At 39.1% G+C, this 24453-nt stretch overlaps 1 protein-coding gene across 9 annotated transcripts in view; it reads right to left on the bottom strand.

Moving 5' to 3' along the window:
• Positions 1-24453, bottom strand: part of herc1 (HECT and RLD domain containing E3 ubiquitin protein ligase family member 1) — a 270719-nt gene that overhangs the window by 124997 nt on the left and 121269 nt on the right. For 6 of the 9 annotated variants that reach the window (XM_063070950.1, XM_063070953.1, XM_063070952.1 and 3 more), the window contains exons 21-30: positions 24212-24332; positions 22212-22380; positions 20345-20666; positions 17853-17973; positions 12296-12347; positions 11353-11418; positions 9478-9746; positions 8390-8605; positions 5539-5659; positions 702-939 (exon numbers count right to left, since the gene is read on the bottom strand). In XM_063070950.1, the coding sequence (XP_062927020.1) occupies positions 702-939; positions 5539-5659; positions 8390-8605; positions 9478-9746; positions 11353-11418; positions 12296-12347; positions 17853-17973; positions 20345-20666; positions 22212-22380; positions 24212-24332 (1695 nt within the window). The remainder of the gene's footprint in view (positions 1-701; positions 940-5538; positions 5660-8389; positions 8606-9477; positions 9747-11352; positions 11419-12295; positions 12348-17852; positions 17974-20344; positions 20667-22211; positions 22381-24211; positions 24333-24453) is intronic. The other 3 variants (XM_063070958.1, XM_063070959.1, XM_063070955.1) reach the window with 2 other exon arrangements.

The following is a 24453-nucleotide window of genomic DNA, read 5'->3' as shown; positions in this document are numbered from 1 at the left end:
GAGTAAAATATATAATTCAAGCCTCCCAATCTCTGAGTAAATTGAACATGAAGAAGAGTTTTATAAAGAACCCCCTAATCAAGTAAAGTGCCTTTCGTACAGCATCTGTATGTGGACGCCATGGTAGCGAAGCAGTTAGTGCGATGCTATTAAAGCTCAGGGCTTTCCGGAGTTGGGAGTTCAATTCCGGCACCGTTCTGTAAGGAGTCTCTGTATATTCTCCCTGTGGAACGTGTGGGTCTTTCCCTGAGCGTTCTCGTTTCCTCCCACAGGACAAAAGTGTACTGGGTAGGTTAGCTGTCCCGTGACTAGGTCAGGGTAAAACCAGGGTGGTGGAGCTGCTGGGGGCATGGCAAAAGGGCCAGAAGGGCCTACTCCACACTGTATCACCAGCTAAAAATAAAAAATGAAATATTGGTCAGGCAGCAAATCATAAAGAGCCAATTTAAGATCTATAGCACTTGAAAAGTGGGGTAGGTGTCAAGACTAAATCTGCAGGAATACGTACAAGTGCTTGTGTGCAAGGCTGTAGGAGACTTCAATGTTTATTTCATACATACACAATAAAGACAGCTGGCGTACAAAAGTTAATTTACTTGATTAGGCACATCAGTTACCAATAGGCTAGTTGGTCCTAATCTCACAAATTAATGTAACCATGATATTTGATTACTGATAAGAAAACTAAGTATCATACTTACCCAGTGGTAATGGCTAGAATCTGAAGCAATCTGGTACTGGCAACCTTCAAAGCTGTGCTAAGCTGTGAAACACCAGGCTTTTGTATCAACTGCAATGGCTGTCCAAGCACAGTGTCAGTACCACATAACTGGGACAATACATTCAACAATCCACTAGAGATTGCCAAGGAGACATCAACAGGGTGGTAACGTACACTAAGTGCAAATACTGTGACAAGCAAAAGGCGTTGCTGTGCTCCTGAAAAGCAAAGTATCAACTATGAATAAAAACTAGAATGTGCATCCTTCACAGCTCAGCACATCACAGAAACCAACCTCCCTTCCGTGGACCCTGTCTGCACACCCCACTGCCTTAGTAAAGTGGACAGCATGATCAAACATTCCACCCATGCTGGACATTCATTCTTCGTCCCCTCCCACTGGACTGAAGATTATTCTGTTTACTCTTTTCCATAGGTGCTGCCTAGCCTGCTGAGTTCCTGCAGCATTTTGTGTGTGTTGCTTTGGGTTTCTCAGCACCTGCAGATTCTCCCGTGTTTGAGAAGATACAAAAATCTGGAAGCTCGCACCACCAGGCTCAAGGACAACTTCTACCCCTTTCAAGGACTATTGAATGTTTGCCTAGTATATTAAGATGGACTCTTGATCTCACAATCTATCTTGTTGTGACATTGCACCATACTGCGCATTTTCTCTGTACTGTAACCCTTTATTCTGCATTGTTATTGTTTTACCTTGTACTACCTCAATGCATCATTGTAATGAGTCAATCTGTATGGATTGTATGCAAGACAAGTTTTTCCATCTGTAACTTGGTACATGTGACAATAATAAATCAATAATGATGCAAGTTTTAATTAATATTGAAAGTTTTAATATAGTTGCTTTCTTTATCCAACCTGATTTTACATAACCTTCTACTGTAAAAATGTATAACACGAGTTTAACCTCTATGCAATTTCACTTGGGGGGGGGGGTCTAGAACCAAATCTATACAAGGAACAAATGTCTTCACAGAGCAGAAAATGGTAACTAGGCCAGGAATGCAGAAATATATAAGATTGGTGCCTAATGGCAACTCCTTCGCTTGCATCTTTAGAAACAGCTCTATTTCCATCTTTAATAACTCTATTTTTCCCCGGAGATCTTTGGGCACAGGGCTCAGAAAGAGCGACACAACAGATTTCTGACATTGTAAGCCAGCGAGTTGTTTGTTATGTCTCTCCTCTCGCTGGGAAACGGAGACACCTCTTTCTCCCTTATGAGTGAGAGAGTGGTATGTCAAATACCGAGTGAACGAGCAGTCTTTGGCGTAACTGCAAGTCTGTGTCTTTGCTGTTGCTTTGCTCACGGTTGAGTGTTCGATGGCGGGTGCCAATGCTTTTCTTTTGCTCGTGCAAATCTTACGCACGGGAGGAAGGGGAGCTGGGGGGGGGTGACTTTGGGGTTCTAACATTTAACTGTCATTCATTCTTTGGGGGCACTCCTCTGTTTTTGTGGATGGTTGCGAAGAAAAAGCATTTCAGGATGTATATTGTATACATTTCTCTGACATTAAATGTACCTTTGAAACCTTTGATATATTTCAGTAGGTAGTCTGAAATTAAATCATTCAGGACTAGAGATATATTGAATTAAAATCTGAGACTGTCTAGTACAATGCAAAAACTAGGAGGTAATCAAACAGCATAGCACAGCTAGTACAATACAAAAAGTTTATATAAACAAGTTATTTTATAAACAGGATAAAAATTAACAATAAAAACACAGGAAGTGTATGAAAATAAGAAATGGAGACATGCTATATTTTTTCAAGATTGTACATAACAGATGAGAGTGCTTGGTAGAAAATGGAGAGACAGGGATCATTCCTTTTGGAATATGTAAGTTTTTAAATGAAATAAACTGATGCCAGTTACTTCCTCACTGGGACAACAAAAATATATGTGCTGGTGTATCTTCAATGACCAGCTTTCAGGAGCTCCAATGTAGGAACAGACATCATGCTTAGGTACAAACAACGTTTGGCTCAGAATATTATCCAAAGTTGCAAGGGGTATTAACATCAACGCATAGAAATCTAAATTGTATGGGACTAAAAAGGAATGGAAGCAAGAATGTAAGCCTCTTCAAATAATTATGAAAGCATAAATAAGAAATTATAACAGCAGTTATAATAGTACCTCAGACTCCTCAGGAAACTTACACTTCCCCAAATTAATGCAAGTTAATAATGGTAATGAAAAAAATAACAACAGGGAGTGTAAAATCCTCAGAACCTGTAGGCTTCTGTGCTGGGGTTTTAAAGGAAGTACACAATTTAAAGGAAGTACTGCAATTGCCTGAAGATCTCACAATGTTCAAACCGTGCCTTCATAAAATTTTGACATTAATAATCCAACATTTAAAGGTGGTGAAAACCAAAGAACCATAATCTAGTCATTTGTCCTTCAAATGTTGAGAGATTATTAGAGTCTAACATTAAGCTTAGATAATCAAATGATTTCTAGCTTTTCGGTTGATCAGAATGTAACAGCATGGATTTGTAAAGACTGAATTAAGTCGAAATAATCTGATTGATTTTTGTTGTGTGATGATTAAAATAGTGGTCAAGAGAATGGCTACTAATGTTATTTATATAGATGTTTAAGAGGTATTTGTTAGCTCCTCAGACGAGATAGCTATAGTTGAAACCTACAGACAGAAATTACCAGCTTGGCTAGGAAACTTCTGAATGAAAGGAGAAAAGCAAAAATATAAAAGGCAAGTATTCAGCAGTACATAGTTTGTAGTAACCTTCAAGGGTTTACGTTGAAAGCAAAACTATGTTTTCTTCCTCCTTTCTACTATATTTATAAGCAATTTGGGCACTAGGGTAGTAAAGTCAGATTTGCAGAAAGTACAAGATTAGTGAGATTGTGGATAGAAGCACTGAATTACTATGTGCACTAATTAACCAAAAAGGCAAAACAGTATTAACATAGGCAACTGCATTGTCGTCTAATTTGAATCTAAAAAGGCTGGAACGTTTCTAAATTATGAAAACTTGTTAACAGTGGACACTCAGAGACAGTTGAGATTTGATCTACACAAATTATTAAACCATCATGGACATACACAAAATAATCAAAAAAAGCTCACAGAATACCATCATCTGGATCCAGAGATCTAGAATACAAGTTGAAATAATGCCACAACGCAAAATGTCCTAGTAAGGAAACAGCAAGTACCGAGAGTAATTCAGGTATGCCTTAAAAAGGGGAAAAAAGATGGTTGGAGGGTGGGGGGGGGGTGCTCAGGAAATAAATGGATTTAAGTAGTAGCAACTACAGTTGCAAAAAAAAGTTTGTGAACCCTTTGCGATTAGCTACTTTTCTGCATTAATTACTTATGAAATATGGTCTGATTTTCATCTAAATCATAATAATATATATACCATCTGCCTAAACTAATAACACACAAACAATTGTACTTCTTCTCATCAATACTGAGTACACCATTTAAACGATAACAGTCTAGGTTCCAAAAAGTCTGTGAACCTCTGGGGTAATGCTTTCTACAAAAGCTATTTGGAGTCAGATGTTCCAATCAATGAGATGAGATTGGATGTGTGGATTGTAGAGGGGCCCTGTGCTATATAAAAAAAAGGCACACAAAGTCAGGTTACTGACAGAGCCTGCCCTTCTCAAGAAAGATCTGTTAATGCATACCTCAATCAAAACAACTTTCACCGCTACGTCTGGAGGAAAGAAAGCACTGCACACCAACGCCAAAATCTCATCCCAACTGTGAAGCATGGGGTAAAGGGCATCATGGTTTGGGGCTGCTTTGCTGCCTCAGGGCCTGGACACCTTCCAGTCAGAGGGAACAATACATACAAAATTGTATCAAGACATTTTACAGGAGAATGGCAGGGTAGCAGTCTGTCACCTGAACCTCAATAGAAGTTGGACGGTGCAACAAGACAATAATCCAAAACACAAAAAGTAAATCAACAGCATATTGGTTTAAAAAGAAAATTCGTGATTTGGAAGAGCCAAGTCAGGACGCAGACCTTAACCCAATTGAGATGCTGTGGCATGACCTGAAGAGAACTCTTCATGGAAGTTATCCCAGAAATACTGATGAACTGAAACAGTTGAGTATGGAGGAATGGTCTAAAATTACTCCTTGCTGTTGTACAAGCCTGATCAGCAGCTGCAGGAAACTTTGGTGGAGGTTATTTCTGCGAAAAGAGGTTTTACTAGTTATTAAATACAAGGGTTCACATACTTTTTCCAGCTTGGACTGTGAATGATTAAAGAATATGTTCAATAAAGACATGAAAAGTACAATTGTTTGTGTGTTATTAGTTTAAGCAGATTATGTTTGTTTATTATTGTGACTTAGATGAAGATCAGACCACATGTTATGAGTAAGTATGCAGAAAACCAGGTAATTGCAAAAGGCTCACAAACTTTTTCTTGCAACTGTACTATATATCTTCCAGTGATTTTATTAAAAGTTATATATTGCATGAATATCTTTTACATTAAAAATCCTTGAAGCTCATTTCACATTTCTTTGGAAATGAAAATCTTCCGAATCTCTGTTGGTTGGAGCATTTAGAATAGAATAATGAGACACACCTATTAGTTTTAAGATGATTCATAAACCAAGAGAATAAGAAAAATTGGAAAATGAAAAAGTTTACTACAGATTTGTAACATTACATTCTATTTTAGTCTTTATACTTTTCCAAAAATAATGAAATATGAAGGAAGGAGGAAACTGTGATTGAGTTCTTCAGTTAGAGTCTCAATATGCTCAAGTTTTTATGCTACACCTGGTTCCTTACCAACGTGATGTTTGTTTGCCTGCAAAGCCCGCTCAAGGATGGCAGATAGCTGTTGGTAGATTTTGTGAACTGCAGCCTGGATGTCCATCTGAATGCTTCTCCTCGCAGCCCTGATCCCATCCTAAATAAAATCAAATTAATAAGGTGCTAAACATTTAATGATTACTGTAATACACAACATCGATATTAATATCTACAAACATACTGGAATTTAAAGACAGAAGACAACTTAATACAGATCAAAAAACTTTCCGCGCTGTAATTGTTATATGGTTATATCTTACAGCCAAAGTATTTTCTGCAATTGCTCATATGAAGAGGAAATACATAAACTGTACTAAGACATGACCAAATGATCTGTTCATCAAGACTGCTGGCAGGATTAATATCACTGCAGAACTTCCCTGCTCCTCTTCATCATAGTGTCTTGCTTTGTTTTACATTCATCCAAGATCAAAAGCAGATACCATATCGCTAAAGAAATTTGGCCTGTCCCCTAAAACCCTCACTAATTTTAATAGATGCACCGTAGAAAGCATTCTTCTAGGGTGCATCACAACCTGGTATGGAAGTTGTCCTGTCCAAGACTGGAAGAAGCTGCAGAAGATCGTGAACATGGTGTAGCACATCACACAAACCAATCTTCCGTCCGTGGACTCACTTTACACCGCATGCTGTCGGAGCAGTGCTGCCAGGATAATCAAGGACACGACCCACCCAGCCAACACACTTTTCGTCCCTCTTCCCTCCGGGAGAAGGCCCGGGAGCTTGAAGACTCGTACGGCCAGATTTGGGAACAGCTTCTTTCCAACTATGATAAGACTGCTGAACAGATCCTGACCCAGATCTGGGCCGTACCCGCCAAATATCTGGACCTGCCTCTCGGTTTTTTTGCACTACCTTACTTCCCATTTTTCTATTTTCTATTTATGATTTATAATTTAAATTTTAAATATTTATTTATTTTAACTATTTTTACTATTTTTAATATTTAATATTTGTAATCCAGGGAGTGTGAAGCGTAGAATCAAATATCGCTGTGATGATTGTACGTTCTAGTACCAATTGTTTGGCGACAATAAAGTATAAAGTATATGTTTAGCTTCTCATTAACAAAAAACATACATATGCTAGCACCTGCTGTAAAATATAGCTTTTTTGTAGACAGTAAAAGAGACTGACAGTCCAAATCACTTCTGCCAGTTATTCTTGAAAAATAACTTATTTTTAATATCCATAAACACTGACACCACTGTTTGCAAGTCAAGACTGAAGATACAGGAAAGAATTTATTTAGCATCCAGTTTCTTTTCAGGCTTCTATCAAAACAATAAAATCAAGAATAGTTTGCTTACCTGAACTGCAGAGAATCATAAACCGGGGTTTTAAAAGGTTTAATATCATAATTTGTCCGAACTTTAGACAGTTGGAAAGAAACACAACACATACCGAACCACTGAAATATACTAAAAGTAACTTGATTCCCTGTTATCTTCTTCCTTTATGAATTAAACTGCTCACACTTGCAATGCAATTAAACTTCACCTCCAGCTGAGCTGTTGCAGTGCCAACATGTGCAAGGATATAAATGTAGTTCATAGTTATACAAGCAATTTTCATCGTTACAGGGGTAAAGAGAAATTTATAAATGGAAGTACAAAGGCATGGAAGACACGTGCTTTTACACTATGTTTAGAACTGAACTTCATTCTGCACCTTGGTCCTAATAGTTAAGGGGCTCCATATCCTTCTAATGAAAACTGTAATTGACATTTGCAATTCATAGGATGCAGACCGGACAGAGAAAATACAGGAAATATTGGGAAGGTTTTCTCAGCGATTCACTTTTCCTGATTTATACTCAGTCAGGAGTACACATTCCATCCAGCCCCTCCTGAGAATAATCAGTGTTTACCAATGTGCAATTGTGTAAAATTAAATATGGTCAGCAATTTCAAATGGATTTACCAAATTAGCTGATTCAGTGTTGCTGGATTTGGCAATCTGACATTGTACAGCTCCTGCAACTCATGAGATCCTGGAAGAACTGACCCACTGAGTTCCTCCTGTATCTCACACATTGCTCCAGATTCCAGCATTTGTAGCTTTTTGTGTCTCCAATGTATGCCTGCTACTACGCTGTTTACATTTAAGAAAATATTGAGATAAACCACTCCTCCAAAATATGTGACAGTCACTAAGATTTTTTTAAAAACATGAACTATTCTCTTAAGTGGGCCCCCTCTTCGTATTAAAGAAGGCCACTCATAAACGTGGCATTTTCACTGTGTAGATTTTCAGAAATAACTTCAAAACAATTTCCTCAACACTGATAGGTCATCCCTTTGTGCTAAGCTGGGCATGCAAAACTCACTCAAGGTTTCTATTTCATTTAAAATTTGGAAGGAAAGATCAAATATGATCCCACAGTGGTAGACACTTACAGGGGACATAGTAATAGAATCACAACTTCAAGACTGACAAGTTTCAGGGTTGACAATTGTTCTTCTTTTGCAAAATTTGACTGGAATAATTGTTTAAATCCAAGAAACCAGCAGTGACTTAAATAATGATGTTATATTTATAACACAGAACAAATGCAATAATGTTAGATATAGAATACAAGCAAGCCATTTAAACAAAAGTTAATAATAAAAGTCTACTTGAATTTATTTGTCATTTATTACCTTCATTAACTGTTTATATTTGTGTTCACATCATTTTTCTGTGTGCATTGTTACTGTTGACCTTTAAAGATATACATCGGAACCTTCTATAGAAGGACATGATTTTACAATTATTCCTTCTGTCTCACAACCTGGCAGACCTGGCGGTCACACTAGATAAATACCTGATAGTGATGCAGTTGAACACTTTCACCATTGATTTCCCCATTTCCAACTGTGCCTAGTCCAAAACATCCCGCTAGAAACTGCAATCTGACTGAAGTGAGCAAAGAAGCAGAGTGAAACCACGATGCCGGGCAGCTGCTTCCTGCAAACTGGCTGCCCTTTTCCTCCATTCCTGAAAGCAACACGAGGATTTGATGAAGTGCTGCCAGTCGAAGCTGCAAAGCAATAACAAAAACAATAAATCACAAAATTTCAGAATCAACTTGTTTACATTAATATCAATGAGAATTCATCCAAAATAAACTTGATATAAATGAACATCTTTGAAACTAAATAAAAATAAATGTAAAAACATTGTGGCCTGCAGAGGGTATGAATCTAGTTTACGTGCATAAATCACTTGGAACGCCAGCTGGTCAATAAACAAAGTTAGACATGATCAGGTCCAACGTGTGAATTGTGTGGAGATGAGAGGATTGTAGGGAGGTGTACAGAGGGTATACACAAGATTGGGGGAAACTAAAGGGACCTCAAGGGGTCAGTTACACGGAAAGAAGAAAAAGAAGAATAAATCATCATGAGCTAAAGATCACAGAGCCTTTGCTTTGTTCACAACTTTACTCTGTGGTTGACATCACACGTGAAAATGTTAGGCCCCAGTATCGAGTTTTCAGGCTTCCACCTTTACCAAAGTACTCTGCATGAAAAATAGTTTAATCATTCCTAGCTGCACTGTTCTCATCACTCCTCCTTTCTTTATCATCCACCCAATATGTTGGCAGCACCAATGCTGAATATGACATCCACAGACTCATGCAGTTCAGGAATGATCTCCTGCACCTAATATTTTATCAATAACCTCTCATTCTAGACCAGACCCCTGGTGCTTACAGCAAAGTATATTTCTATCTATCTTCTATAATGCGAAACACTTCCATCATTTTCCTGTTCATCACAATGCATCCATTGAGGGAAGTCCAAGTCTTTCTGCACATTCATTTTCCCATCAATTCAGAATTCTTGTGAATCTACTTGACTGACCTTGCGTTTGACCGCTGAAATGTCAACAAGAACTGTCATGACTTACCTCAGACCTTAGCTGCTGCTGTTCCATTGCAATGATGATAGCTTGAGGGTTGGAAGACATGTTTTCTTCAGGCTCTTTAAAACCTGGGGAAGTTCCCACACCTCCACTCACAAAACTAACAACATTATCAATGAATGTGTGGATTCCAAACGACTGGTTCAGATCAAACTTTAATGTATTAGACAAGTGGGAAGTATCATAGGATAAATCTCTGTTGTACTTCAGCCATGTCCAAGAGGCTCTCAAAGAATCTGTGCTATAAGGAGGTCCTGTGGAGTACAGAATAATGAAAATAAGACAACATAACCCATACGAATACAATAAATGTCTTATGTACTCTCACCTACACATTGTAACAAGCAGATCAATAAACAGAAAAGATGAGGATCATGCATAAAGCATTAAAAACAACATAAACTGCCAGGGTTGTAGTTTATTCCAAATAACACAGAACGCTTGCAGGGTCGTGGCACTGGGCTGAGGGAAGGTCAATTATTGGCCAATTATGCAGGCCTTAAAGGTTCCCAATTAAATATTTAACAAAATACTTTTGCAAATGTTGTTGTTCAAGCTCATTCAAATTCAAACAAAAGTTATAAAAGCTTTCAACAAGAGAATTCCAAGAATTTCCTCCCTGTATTCTAATACAGGTAAATGATGACTGTAACATCTGATCATAGGATGTCCTTGAGAAAGAGGGAGTGCAATAAAGATTTACAATTGATTCCTGGGGTGAATGGTGTTTATCCTATGATGAGAAATTTTAACAGGCTGAGCCCATGTTCTTCAGAGATGGTTCCTTAAGGTCGTCATAGCTGGGAGAGGTAGTGGGGACAAGTTCTGACTACCTATTAAACAGACCCAATGGCATGCATCTCAGATAGCCTCTTACAACCAAGTCCAGCTCCTGGCTTTCACATGTAGCTTAGCTACTAAGCCCAGCGGAACCATTTCTACTGAAAGAAGGAGCAAAGATTGTTTACTGGCACTTTAAAGCTTCTGGCTGATGGGGCTCATCAGCTGTGGTTGGCAGCTCATCTAGGAGAAGGAAAACTCTGATCTCAAATCTCCGCTGCCTTGTGGCGTTACCCACTCATGGGGAAGGCTTCAGGAGTAATTCCTGAGAGAAATTCCGGAGCTGGAGTCCCTGAGGCAGTCCTACATTGAGTTCAACACTGATTGACAACTTGTGCGACGCTACTGGTGACAAATTACCAGCCCCTTTCATTAATTTGGATTCATCAGCTGGTTGGAGAGGGGAAGCCTGCTGTATGGGCAACAGCTTGCTCTCCATATCATACTGCCCTGAGCTGCGTATCACAGATAGCTAGGACACAACATTCAAGGTCAACCCTGACCAACGGAGGGCCTCAAATATGAATGATAAGGTAACAGAAAAATAAATTATTATGGGCCTTAACACAAATCTAACAGCATGGCCATCTGGGACTGAGATGAGAAGAAATTTTTTCACCTAGAGGGTAATGAATCATTGGAATTCTCCCTCCAAGAGGACTGTGGCAGCTCAGTCAATGACTACTTAATATAAAGATTGATAGGATTTTGGATATTCAGGGATATTCAGGGAATCAAGATATATGGGGTTAATGGCGTTGAGTTAAGAGATCAGCTTGATATTGATTTGTGGAGCAGGCACAAGGAGCCAAATGGCCTACTCCCACTTCTAATGATCTTATGTACATTGCTTAAGCTGAGAACTTCCACCAAGGCAAAGCTGCACCAACACAGATAACGATCCAACCTACTTGCTGAACAGATGGGACAAACCAATGCTGCTATAGTTAAATGGCAGTGTATATTTCAGTGTCATAAAATACATTGGCAAGCTGTAAGTTTTAATAAAGTTAAACATGCCATCATTTACTTGCTTGCAGCTCCTCTTGTTTCTGGGACTCAACTGGCCAACAAGGAGTAAACACACTACCACATAAAATCAGAAGACAAAAGGAAACATTTGATACAACACATGCTTGGAAAGTTTATAATTGAAGCAGTTAAGTGCGTCAAGCATTAAATAACCGTGAAAATTTGATCAGCCATTAGAAAGTTTCAAAGAACAGTTTAAACTAACTGGAGAAATAATTGATGCCATGCCACACAAAATATTGTTCCTCACGCAATTTTAATGTTATGCATATGTTATCACATATCAAATAAATAACTTGAGTACATTAGTAAACTGAAGTTGTGGTTGACTGAAAAATCATTCAATACAAACTCGGTTTTTAAAAATTGTGCACAGTCATAAATTATGCATTCAAATACACAAAGATACTATGATTATTGACATAAATTAATCAGCAGGCACAACAGATTAAGCACAAAGATGAAGGATTCTGTAGTTGCCTCTTGAGCCAGTTGGGATAACTTCACTTGTCCCATCACTGAACTGTTCCTAAATCTATAGACTCACTATCAAGGATTCTTCATTCCATGTCCCTTTTCTCTTATTTTTTATTATTATTTGTTTCTCTTTTGTATTTGCATGGCTTGTTATCGTTTTCACACTGGTTATTTTGTCTGCCTGTTGGGGGCAGCCTTTTATTGAATCTGTTGTGTTTCTCTGATTAACTGAGTATGCCCACAAGAAAATTAATCTCAGGGTTGCATACAATGACATCTCTGCACTTTGATATGACACCAACATTTAAAAGTGAAAAATAATCTAACTATTATAAAATTCTGTTTAAATAAGTTAAACAGAAACATACAATGGTAATTCTAAAAATCCTATTTCACCACTGCACTAAGATCCAGATTACAAAAATATCTTAAAAAAACTAAACAATGGACTCACCACGTTTTCGTTGAACTGATGCTAAATCCATATCCACATTTCTTCTGGAATTCTTTAAAGAAAATATATTGAACAAAGAATAAAGAATAATTTAAGAGGTTTAAGTAGTAAACTACATAAAGTAATACTTACTTCAGTTTAAAGTTAGCTGCATAACTTAAGGTTCTAAAAGACCACTATCTGGGTACAATCGAGCTCACAGAAACATTGATACGCTATAATGATTGATCTGGCCAGTTGTAATTCTTATTCAAAAAGGATAAGGATGGTTCAGATCTAATCAAGAAAAAAAATCTGAAATTAATGTAGGTTTTAATCTAACGTACAATCTATATGCTTGGGGCAGTAGTTATGAAGGAAAGCCCTGTTTTGCTTGACCAGCTAAGTCCCTCTGGCAATATTTTGTTGCCTATTTATCTAACCTTGTATTCACCTAATCTCTATACATGTAAAATAGTTAAATAGCTACAAGCTGGGCATCCTTTTCATGTTTACAGGTCAAAAAGCACAGAATCTAGTGACTGGGAAAAAGGAATGCAGTTTAATTTAGGACCTATTATTAAACAGTCAGCTTTGTATATGAATGTCAGTGTTGGGGTAGATCAATAAATGGCAGAAATTGGACAATGTGTCTAATCAATGACAGAAGAAAGTTAGGAGTGTGGGATAGTAGGTGATAGGCTATATGGGAGTTAGAGTAACTGATTCCTCATGAATAATTTGATCACAAAACTAAGGCAAAAAGAAACATTTTCTAATTGTAGCTCCCTTGTTATCCTAGTCATTATAGTCATAATCTAATAAATCTGGCAAAGGCTTTACTTCATTATTCAGTTTTTGAGATAAAGGCATTGTTGAAAAAGCAAATATTTATTACTCATCAGTGAGAATATGGTGGTTCCTCTTTGTGAACTGACACAGTCCTCTGAAGGAACTCCTATAATGCTCATTTAGAAAAAGTGACATGGAAGAAATGCTGATAGACCTTCAAGTTAGGAAGGTGTCTGACTTGAAGAATCTAGGACTTGTTATCCTTGTCCTGAGAGCACCTTGATTGTAGAGGTCTTGGGCTGGAAGTTGCTCGTGCAGTTTTATAGACTATCAATGGTACAAAATATAGCTGGAATGCAATGCCGTTGGAGATACCGAATGTTTAGGAAGGTGAACAGACTGCCAATCAAGGAGACTGTTTTATCCTGAATGATGTTAACTTCTTGACCATCATTGGAGCTATACGCATCCAGGCAAGCATACAGTACACATAACCTTGTAGATGGTGAGAAAGCTCTGAGTGTAACTCATCACAGAATACTTCAGGTTTGGCTGGCCTCATAATGTAATCAATATACTTTCCACCACAAACCTATAGAAGTTTGTCAAAAGTTTTCAATGACATACCGTATCTTCACAAATTTCTAAAAAAACAGAAGCTCTGCTGTGCTTTCTTCATAATGGCACCTACATGCTGGACCCAGCACAGATCCTCTGAAATGATAACACCGATGAATTTAAAGCTGCTGACACTTTCCACCCCAGATTCGCTGATGAGGACTGGCTCATGGACCTCTGATTTCCTTCGCCTCAAGTCATGTGAGATGCTTTTCCGGAGATAATATCTGAACCTCTTATTTTGCTGGCACTGAGTGAGAGGCTGTTGATATGGCACTGTTCGGCCAGATTTTCAATTTCCCTCCTCTATGCTGATTCTTCACCACCTTTGATTCAGCTAAGGCAGTGGTGTTGTCAGCAAACTTAAATATAGCCTTGGGGTTCTCACGTTTAACTTTCGTTCATTCTTTGGGGCACTTCTCTGTTTTTGTGGATGTTTTGTGAAGAAAAACCATTTCAGGATGTATATTGAATACATTTCGCTGACATTAAATTGAACCTTTGAACTCTTGGAGCTGTGCTTAGCAACGCAGTTGTAAGTGTAAAGCGAGAAGAGCAGGGGCCTAAGCACACAGCCCTGTGGTGCTCCTGTGCTGACGGAGATTGTGGAAGAGATATTGTTGCCAATCCGAACTGACTGGGATCTGCAGATGATAAAATTGAAGATCCAGTTGCACGAGGAGGTATTGAAACCATGGTCTTGAAGCTTATTGATTAGTGGTGAGGGGGTGATACTATTGAATGCTGAACTGCAGTCAATGACATCTTCACTATTCCAGGGTTGAGTGAACAGTCAATGAAATGGCATCTACTCTTGACCTGTTGTGACGATAGGCATATTGGAGCAGATACAAGTCGTTTCTCAGGCAGGAGCTGATATGTTTCATCACCAACTTCTTAAAGAACTTCATCACAGCGGATGTAAGTGCTACTGGATGATAGTCATTGAGATTGGTTACCACATTCATATTAGGCATTGGTTCAGTTGAAGCCTGCCTGAAGAGGGTGGGTACCTCATATTGCCAAAGCACGAGGTTAAATATATCAGTGAATACTCCAGCCAGTTGATCAGCACAGTGTACCTGGCCAAGACCTACAGATCTTTCTGGGCCAGATGCTTTCCATGGGTTCATCCTCTTGCAGGATGCTCTTTAGTCGGCCTCAGACTGAAATCACAGGATTGTCGGGGACTGTGGGAGTTCGTGAAGGTGCTTCCATGTTTTGATGGTCAAAGCGAGATTAAAAGGCATTGAGCTCACCTGGGAGTGAAACCTTATTGTCATTTATGTTGCCTGGTTTTGCTCTGTAGGAGGCGATAGCATTCAAGCCCTGCCACAGCTGTTGACCATCTTTCTGTGTTTCAAGTTTGAGCTGGAATTGCCACTTCGCATGTGAGATGCCTTTCTGGAGGTTATATCCGCACCTTTCCTGGGTGGTCAGACTTGAACACCACTGATCTGGCCCTCAGCAGATGGCAGATCACTTGGTTCATCCAGGGCTTCTGGTTAGGGAAAACTGAATGTTTCAGTGGGTACACACTCGTTCACAAACAAGTCATCATGAACAAGTAGCTGAAGTCGGCTGAGCCTTAGAAACTCTTACTATAACAATCTAGGAGTGTGAGTTTTGATCTCCTTCCACCAGAACCGCCATTCTTCATGCAAAGTATGACATCAACTGCTGCGTGCTTTTGCCTTGTTTCCTACCAGCTTCAGCTTTTATAAGGGCTCTAGGATGCCATGTACAGTCAAGTGCTGACTGACTGCTGGAGCTCACCTCTCTGATCAAGGACAGAAGCAAACCTGTGGTGCATTCTAGAGTGGAACAGCACTGAATTTTGTTAATCAATGACTTACCAACGTTGGTTAGTAACATCTTGAAGGCTTTTATGCTGCTTGATGGTTCCATTTTAGATGACTTGAGATGTAATCCATTTGGGTGGTAACTAGGATGTGTTTTTGTTTATGTATACAAACATATCTGACGAACTTTCCATGTTGTATGATAGATGCCTGTGCTGTAACTGTTATGGAAGAGCTTGATAGATCTGCTACAAATACATCTAGTCCTGGAGTGCAGCTCTTTTGAACAACAGCCAGAACATTGTCTGGTGATATAGCCCTTTTGTATTTAACACTGAAAGCAATTTCCTGCCAACTGAATTTGTTGAAAACTGGGTTCTGATGATAAGAATGAGAAGGACGGGATGGATCACCCACTCAGTTCTTCTGGCTGAATGTGATTGTGAATGCCAGCAGCCTGGCCTTCTCGCAGCAATCAGGGACCTGCTTTAGTTGGGGATGGTTCCCTCCTCCTCCTTCAGTGATTTACTGCCTACTACCAATAACAATGAGATGTCACAGGACTACAGAGCATTGATCTGCTCCACTGGCTGAGAGATGACTTGGCTCCTTTTGCCATTTAATACAGCAAAGGGAATCAAAATTAGCCCTTGGTTGACTGGCACTTCTCCCTCATAACTGCTCGTACTTCTGACCAAGACCTTGGTTAAAATGTACACTGTGAGAGCCAATGCGACTACAAAAGATAACATTCAGCACTCTTCACAGTCAGAGTCAGCGAAATACAGTACAAACAGGCCCTTCGACCCACTAAGTCCATGCTGACCACACACATTCACACCATCCTATCCCTAATCTGTTTTATTCTTTCCACATCCACCGCCTCCCCCTGGCCCTCCTCCTTATCTAGTTACCCAGGACAATTGACAGTGGCTAACTAACCTAACCTGCACAGCTTCCGGGATTAGGAGGAAACCCACCCCTTCAGTAAGAACATGTAAATTCCACACAGACAACACCGGAAGTTGGAATTCAACCCAGGCAGCTGGAGGTAAAACACGGTGGCTCTATTTGCTGTACCTTTACTGCCAGGGCCACTTCGGGAGAATCTCATCCCTTCAATGCCCAGTTATGTAGAATTCCTTTACAAATCCTGATGCACACTCAGTAGGTCTCATTTTCATTTTTATTCTCCCACCTGCAGTTAATTAAGGCACACTCTACGAGTCTACTTATGTCCAGAAACAACTCCTTTCAACACAAAACTCAACAAGAACAGACTGTTCCTTATCACATACCCAAGAGTATACAATTTCACCGATGAACAAGCAAACAACCCAGAAACAAAACTTGACGACGTGAGGTTGACCTGCATGGGTGTGTTAATGGAGTTAGCGGTCAAGACAGGATACAGACATGTGTGACATTCCAAAATCATAGGGCAATGATCTCAGTCACAAGTTACTTGCACTGTTTACTGCCAGCAGTCATTAGGAGAAACCAAGATGGTGTAGGGCCTGCATCTAAAATTGAAACCTTTGGTGGTCAGTGTTTAATGAAGAAGCACAACTGCTCTGTTAGCAGAGCCCTTTCATTTTACATTGACTGTCTAAGGGTTTTAATTTTAGTAAGCTCCAAACACACTGCTTGGGAGTTCAATGCAGCCTGAGCAGTGAGCTGGAATGATATTCATCCAGTGGTTTGGGGACAGTTTACTGCTTCAAAATATAAACAGCCAGCATTCTGAGCTTGAATTCATGCTGCCCAGTCTTTGTCTCCCAGAATGGTGCACAGGATGTCTGATGCACGGTCTGTGGCATGGTGGGCATGGGCACCGGCACTTTATCCGATTAGCTCTGGGCAGCATGCAGCAGGTAAGGGGGAGACTGGGAAGGCACTTGAGGTCAAGTGAATGATCAGGAAGTGAGGCAGCCAAGTTTTCAGAAGGTAGGGGGTGGTTGAGAGAAATTGAAAAGGCACTGTGTGTGGGCTGGGAAAGCAAAATTTAGCATGGAAAAAGACATCAGTGTTTGTATCTCTGATTTAAATATCACAGGTGATTCACACATTGGAAGCATCCAGCCAAACTTCATTATCTGGTGCAAAGTGACCAAAATGAAATTCACTGTCAAGTGAAGTAGAGCAGGGCTATTCCAACACCCATGTGTGAACCTTGCAAATTCCATCATCAATAGGCGAGGACCGTCGGTACATAGGAAGGCCACTTATTAATCCTTTTTTAAAGAAACCAAAGGTTCAACCTGTTTTGTCTACTTGAATTCAAACCACGACTATTCCAGAGAGAATTGCTTTTTTAAGTTAACATTCATCATAAATGAAGCAGCCTTTATGATTTAAATACTCACAAAGGCACATCCTTCCTCATCCGAGTCAGGCTGAGACAGGTCTGATTCGCTTCTTGATTTAATTAGTCTATAGGTGGAATTTGATTGCACAGAATGGGTTTTGGCTGTCAAGCTTTCACTCCTAGAATAAAGAAATCCAATTATATAGGTTCACCACAAACTTCCAGTTAGATACCGACAACATTATGTTGTCAGAACACATTGTATTAGTTCAACATCGAAACAGTTTAGGATAATGCACAGATGTAATTAAGATCAATTTAACTCATACTTAACTGACTCAAAACAGAATTTAAATAATCTGTAATAAGTATATGGTAGTTTTAAAATCACAGAGTCCTCATTCAATAAGGCACTGTTCTAAAGATTCTCACTGTTATTTAGTTCCAGTGACCCCAAAGTCTCGACAGCAGGCACTGAGATCTGGACAGGCAAGAAGTGGAAGGCCCAGGTCAGAGTGGAGATGACTAAGTCCCCTTGGAGGAATGTGGATCTGATAGGAACTGTGGCGTATGGTCAGGCAGGGCTGGGTAGCTTCCCCTCAACTGGTTCGACAGGGCCCAGGGCAGGGACAGATGCAATCTGGTCCAGGAGAAGGGGCGAGCAGCTGTTGAGGAAATGCACACCACCAGGACAGTAGGAATGGGGCTGCAGGGAGCTTAGACGAGGTGGGAGGGTGCACTGAAGCGGAAAATCTCCCGCTCCAACATCTTGCGGGCACATCAAGTTCAAGATCCAGGCTACAGACAATCTCCTGCCGAGTCCTGCGAACATTTTTGCTTGGGACCCTGGAACAGATCCTCAGCAGCTGCCCAAAAGCCCTAGAAGGCTGCTTATCACTAGTGTCACAACCAAGTGCAGAAAGCAGCGGCAGAAAATATCTCCTCGAAAATTAACAGCAGTAAGCATGTCCATCAACCTAGAAAGCGAACTGCCTTTGTTAAAGCTGAAAACCAACTACGGTTTCAGCCCCAATCACCAGCAGGCTTGCTCACCACGGAGTCTGACTGGCAACTGAAAGTTGATCTCGCAAACAATTAAAGTTTCCTGACTTCATCACATCACTACTGAGGTCTGACATGGTCATTCTGTCAAAAACCTTGAGCAAGATGGTCATCGTACAACTGACAGTAACTTGGGAAGTCTGGGTCGAGGAGGCATTTGAGCATAAGAGTAAATACCAGGAGCTGGCAGAGCAGTGGAGGGCACATTGTGAGCCTATCGAGGTGGGGCGTAGAGGTTTTGCCAGCTGCTCACTCTGCAGAGCCTACTCTCTCCTTAGCATTATGGAGATTGCAAAGAAAAGTCATCAGCACCGTCTAGGCCTTGCTTCCAGATGGCTATGGATCAAGAAGTGTGACCCATGGACCAATGCTGCTGGGACACGAGCCAGGGCTCAGTTGCCTGGGAGAGGGTGTCTGATGTTGAAAGACCAGAAACATCTGATGTCCCTACGTTTCATTACTGACGTTATGTCCCAGTACATCCTAGATCTCAGCATCAGATCTAATATATAAAAAGTCAGATTGTTAAGATATATGCATGCTGTTTCTTCGACATTAATACATTGGATATTTTCTGACACTGAATAGAGATGGCCATACCATTTTCATTAATTATGCAGACAGTTCAGCTAGCTTGACTGGACCCAGAGTGAGAATAGTCTCAGTCATGAAAGTCAAGCATTGCAAATGGATTAAATTGTGCAGCACAGCCACAAATTTTACAAAGCAAACCCTATAAATGACTATGAACAGGCAGAAATTAACTTAACATGCCAAAATGATGGAATGCCATAGATAACAGAATTGATGGCTTTGTGTCTAGTTTGTGGAAGATACAAAGATAGGGGGAGGGGGAGGTAGTGTTGATGAAGGGCAAAGTGGAAGATGGAATACTGTGTAGGGAACTGTATAGTCATTCGCTTTGGTAGAAGATATAAAGGTGTAGACTATTTTCTAAATGGGGTGTATACTCAGAAACCAGGGGTGCAAAGGGACTTGGAAGTCCTAGTGCAGGATGCTAGCACATAGAAGATTAAAGTGAGTCATATCTCGCACAGCTTTGCCAATATACTAGGAAGCTTGTCAAAACAACTTGATTTCTTTTGAACCTCTTGCCATTTGTTCTGCTTTATGTTCACCCAAACAAAAAGAATATAATTGTAAGGCACTAGAAAACAAAGTCTGAAAAATCATCAGTTGTTTTTGAAGAGACTTGGCTTCACAGGTTCTCTACGAAGTAACAGGTCCAACAGCATTAATGCACATTGGATTAAATAAACCTACCACAGTGGAGGGATTAAATACACAAAATCATTTGTTTTTTTAGGGTGTATTATGCAAAATTCCCAAGTGCAATTCATAATAAATGCACAAAATAATATAGTAATGTTTGATTACCGAAAGCGAAATGTATGTCAATAACCTTTTTCTACTAGATTGACAGTCAAGGTATTTTGATTATATTATTTACAAGAAAAAGTTGCTAACCTGGTCATAAAGCCAAGTCCTTCAGTTACTCCTGAGACACAACGACCTTTTAGACCTTCGTCCTTTTGGTGCAACTCCTGTATGGCTGGGGTGACTCCGAGAATTAACAGCGCACACCGATGAATAACAGAGTTGCATGCTGCGGTGTAATGATCCTGTCCTTCTACGAGACCAGTGCTAACTCGCCGCTCTTCTCTCAGCTGAGATGGTGGATCATCTAGACGGACAACCGGTCCACTGCCAATTCCAGGTGTGCTGTTCATTCTCTCTCGGTCACGACTACGAGCAACTTCACGGGCTGATAGGAAACATTGAAAGATTTCTGTAACATGCAACACAAAACACAAACAAACACAACAATCATTAAAAGCCAGCAAAAGCAAAGCTAAAAATGACCTGAAATTTCTGGCAGCATGAACAAAACACTACAAGAGGAAAAGGCAAATAACGGGAATTATTTTCTACTTGTTGTAGAACAAGCTGTAGAATCATTTAAACAGATTGTGGGAAAATATTTATGCAGAATATAAAACCACTGGCACTTAGCAATAAAGCTTTATAACGAGCATGGTCTCTTACATCACACTCAATATTACTCATGCAAAATATTTACTGTGTTAAATTACAATTGTGATAATTTGTTGTTTGAGAGTGACAATACTTCAGTTTTGATACACAATAACCCTTGCTTTTAAAAAACAGCAGTGCTGAAAAATTAAAATACTCTTTAAATTAGGAAGGCTGCATTATGAAATATTATTGGTCCATGTACAAACTTAACATGAACTATTCAAAGTAACAAAGTATTTAGTAATTTAAATTCTCATCCGTATTTTAAAATCCACAGTCTCACACTTCTTTGTTTTTCTATAATCCATAAACATCTATATTATCTGCAAATTAACCTGTTTAATATCCCTCAACATTTACCGGCATACTTTCAGCTGCCAAAGCACTGCTCTGGAACTTTCCCCCCAAAAGCTCCCCATCTCTTACTCTTGACTAAACTTTTAATCACCTACACAATATGAGTGGCAAATTTTGTTTGTTAGCACTTGAGAAAAATATTTTATATAAATTGTTGCTGGTAAGGAGAATGGAGACCACTTACTTCATTTCTATTAACTGATAAGCTTTCTGAAGAAGTCAAAATTTCAATCCAGTGCAAGACAGAAACGACAAAACATTGTTTTCCACATCATAGCAGACTTAAGAGTGACATCTCCACCTCTTACTTCACTCATGACAATAGCACACGTTGATTCAAAGCTCACAAATCAAAGGGGCAACTAACAGCATCGTGGCTAAAACCTACAGATGAGGAGGGCTCACTACATGACTCACTTGTTTTACGAGGTTGTTTTTATTATTTTCACACACTTATCATTGCCAGTTGGTTGGCCACCATCAGTGAAGATCTTCTGCACTAATTAGACTCTAACAGAAATACTTTATTAAGTTGATTTTAAGTACTAGATATTCTCTGCTAGATCCATCTAAAGATTAATCCATTCACATCTACCTGGCTAAGCCTGAGTGTTTGCTACTGATCACCTTCCTCCTTGCTAGGCTTGGTATTAGTTTTTGACTACAGTTGTTGGGAATTAAAAGATTTAGTGCAGTAAGCATACAGTTCTATGGTTTTAACATGCCATTTGCAGCCAATCTGCAAGTTGGAATTTATTTTTCTTCTATGAATGATGAACAGATCAAGATTCCAAAATGAGGTAAGACTACATATAACACAATTAATTAATCAATCAATCAAAGGATACAGCATTGCAATAATACATGCACTATGCTGCAAGCCAGCAATGGCAACACTCGAAACAGACTCAAAAATTAATTCCAGGCAATATTTTCTTACTTCCAGCAGTCATGACCTCTTGCTCCCTTTCTTCCTCCTCCTCTTGTTCCTGATGTTCATCGTCCCGATCTCTATCTGCTAACTCTTCCATTTCAGCTTCTTCATCAATTGTACGGGTAAAAGAATGTTCCTGAACATCGGAATCTGTTGTCTCTTTATTCACTGACAACTTGAAAGAGGAGGAGCAGAAGTATTTACTTATGTTTGTCCAACTTCTCTGATGATTTTCAAGATCAACATTAAATTTATTAAAAATATTTGCATCAGACAAGGTTTACAAATTGAAGACAGAGAAGGGAAAACAGTCAAAAAAGTATGGTGGAATTTGTTGTTTTCCGGAAGGGGGGGAAGAGAGACAGAGAGACAGAGAGACAGAGAGACAGAGAGACAGAGAGACAGAGAGACAGAGAGACAGAGAGACAGAGAGACAGAGAGACAGAGAGACAGAGAGACAGAGAGACAGAGAGACAGAGAGACAGATATCCCACAGCTCTGGTTTTTTTTACTCCTGTAATGATTTTCAAATTTGACAGTGCCACTACACAAAGCCCAAGTTCTTGATAACTTTCATTAGACCAAGCAAGGCAGGTATGTTTTGGTGAATACAGATGATGAGTGAGAAAGGGCTACAGGGAATATTAAAAAGTAAATGGAGAAGTTGAAAGCTTAGATGAACTGAAATGGTAAGAAAGTGCAATCAGACAAGGTGCAATCAGACAAGGATAATTAACCACTAGGTGGTTGAATGAAACTATTGTTATCAAAAGAGGTAACAATTGATAAAAATCAAGAAAACAAACAAGTTAAAAAAGAGATCAGAGGTATGTATATTAAAATGCAAATTCATTCAGAAGCAATTAAGGGCAAAGACATCAATAACAATAAGGGAATATATAACAGAGCAGTTACATACTTTCAGGTGGGACAGGACTATAAAGTACAGTCACATTTTCAAGAGGAGAAAGACAGCAGCATTTTCAGCCACATTATGGAATGTCTAGAAAATATTTTGTAATAGCAGCAGAAATGACAATTCTGGGTGTGTATTACAGAACCTGAGCAGTGAAGATGAAACCAGGATAAAGATCTACATATAATTTAAAGAAATAAAAGGGCAATATTAGTAGTCAATTTTAATTTATACCAAATAACTGGTGACAGATATGGCCAAAGTAGGATCATTATTAGAATGCATCAAAGAATGCTTGCTCTCTGGATAACTATACCAAGAGCAACAGAATCACTGCTATATTTTTTTTAAGTATGAAAACAACTGATGCTGGAAATATACAATAAAAATACAGTTTCACAAATAGGGATACTAGAGTGAAATAGTGTAAATGAAGTAACCTAAACCATCGATGAAAGATTGCCATCTCTGGAAAGTTAAATCCACAAATGCTACCTGACCTATTGAATATTTCCAGTATACAGACTACTGGTATTGACTTTTTTCATGACTGGGTGCACCATTAAAAAAAGTATACTTAATATCTATTGTGCTTGGAATGAAAGATCACAACTGCAAGCAGAATGCCAGATACTGTAATTAATTCCAAAGGAGTAGAGCAGATTAAGAAATTTAACATGGTTTATTAAAATTTGGAAAGTATGCAGAAATGAATTACACCTATCATTTCTCCTGGAAAATTACTTGCAAGGTGTTATCAGACAAAATTTATGCAGGAAGTATAAATGACCCCTGGATAAATTTAACGACAGAGTGCTACCAAGGCACTGAATGCTATTCTTAACCCACTGCATTCTTTTGGGGGGAAAAAAAATGGATAAATAGAGCAACAGCAGGACAGTGAGAATAGTTTTGAATTCCTGCAGCAAAGAGCTAGTACAAACAACACTGATCAAATACTTTCTCCATGTGCTATAAACTTCCATGATCCAAAATACAAATTATATTCCACTCAAAGCTACCTGGAAGGCTGTTCAAATTACAGAATTCAAGTGCAATTAAATTGTTTACTTATTTTCCATAAACTTACCCTCCTTTCATTGGAAGGTGACTGTGTCTGGATAAGTTCCATGTTTTTACAAGCTAACAATCTGTTACGGACTTTGTAAACACAACGGTATATTTCTGCAAGTGTTTTACTCGGCTGGTATCTAAAAAAAAATTCAAAAATAGATTACTGAAAATGTCAATAAAGAGGAAATTCTAATGGGAAGAAAGAAAATTCTATTGGTAATTTATTTCATAAAAACAAATATTTATGACTTTTCAGAT

The sequence above is a fragment of the Mobula hypostoma genome, chromosome 18 (assembly GCF_963921235.1).
Source record: "Mobula hypostoma chromosome 18, sMobHyp1.1, whole genome shotgun sequence".
Lineage (NCBI taxonomy): Eukaryota > Metazoa > Chordata > Chondrichthyes > Myliobatiformes > Myliobatidae > Mobula > Mobula hypostoma.
This window is presented reverse-complemented; position numbering and strand designations above follow the sequence as displayed.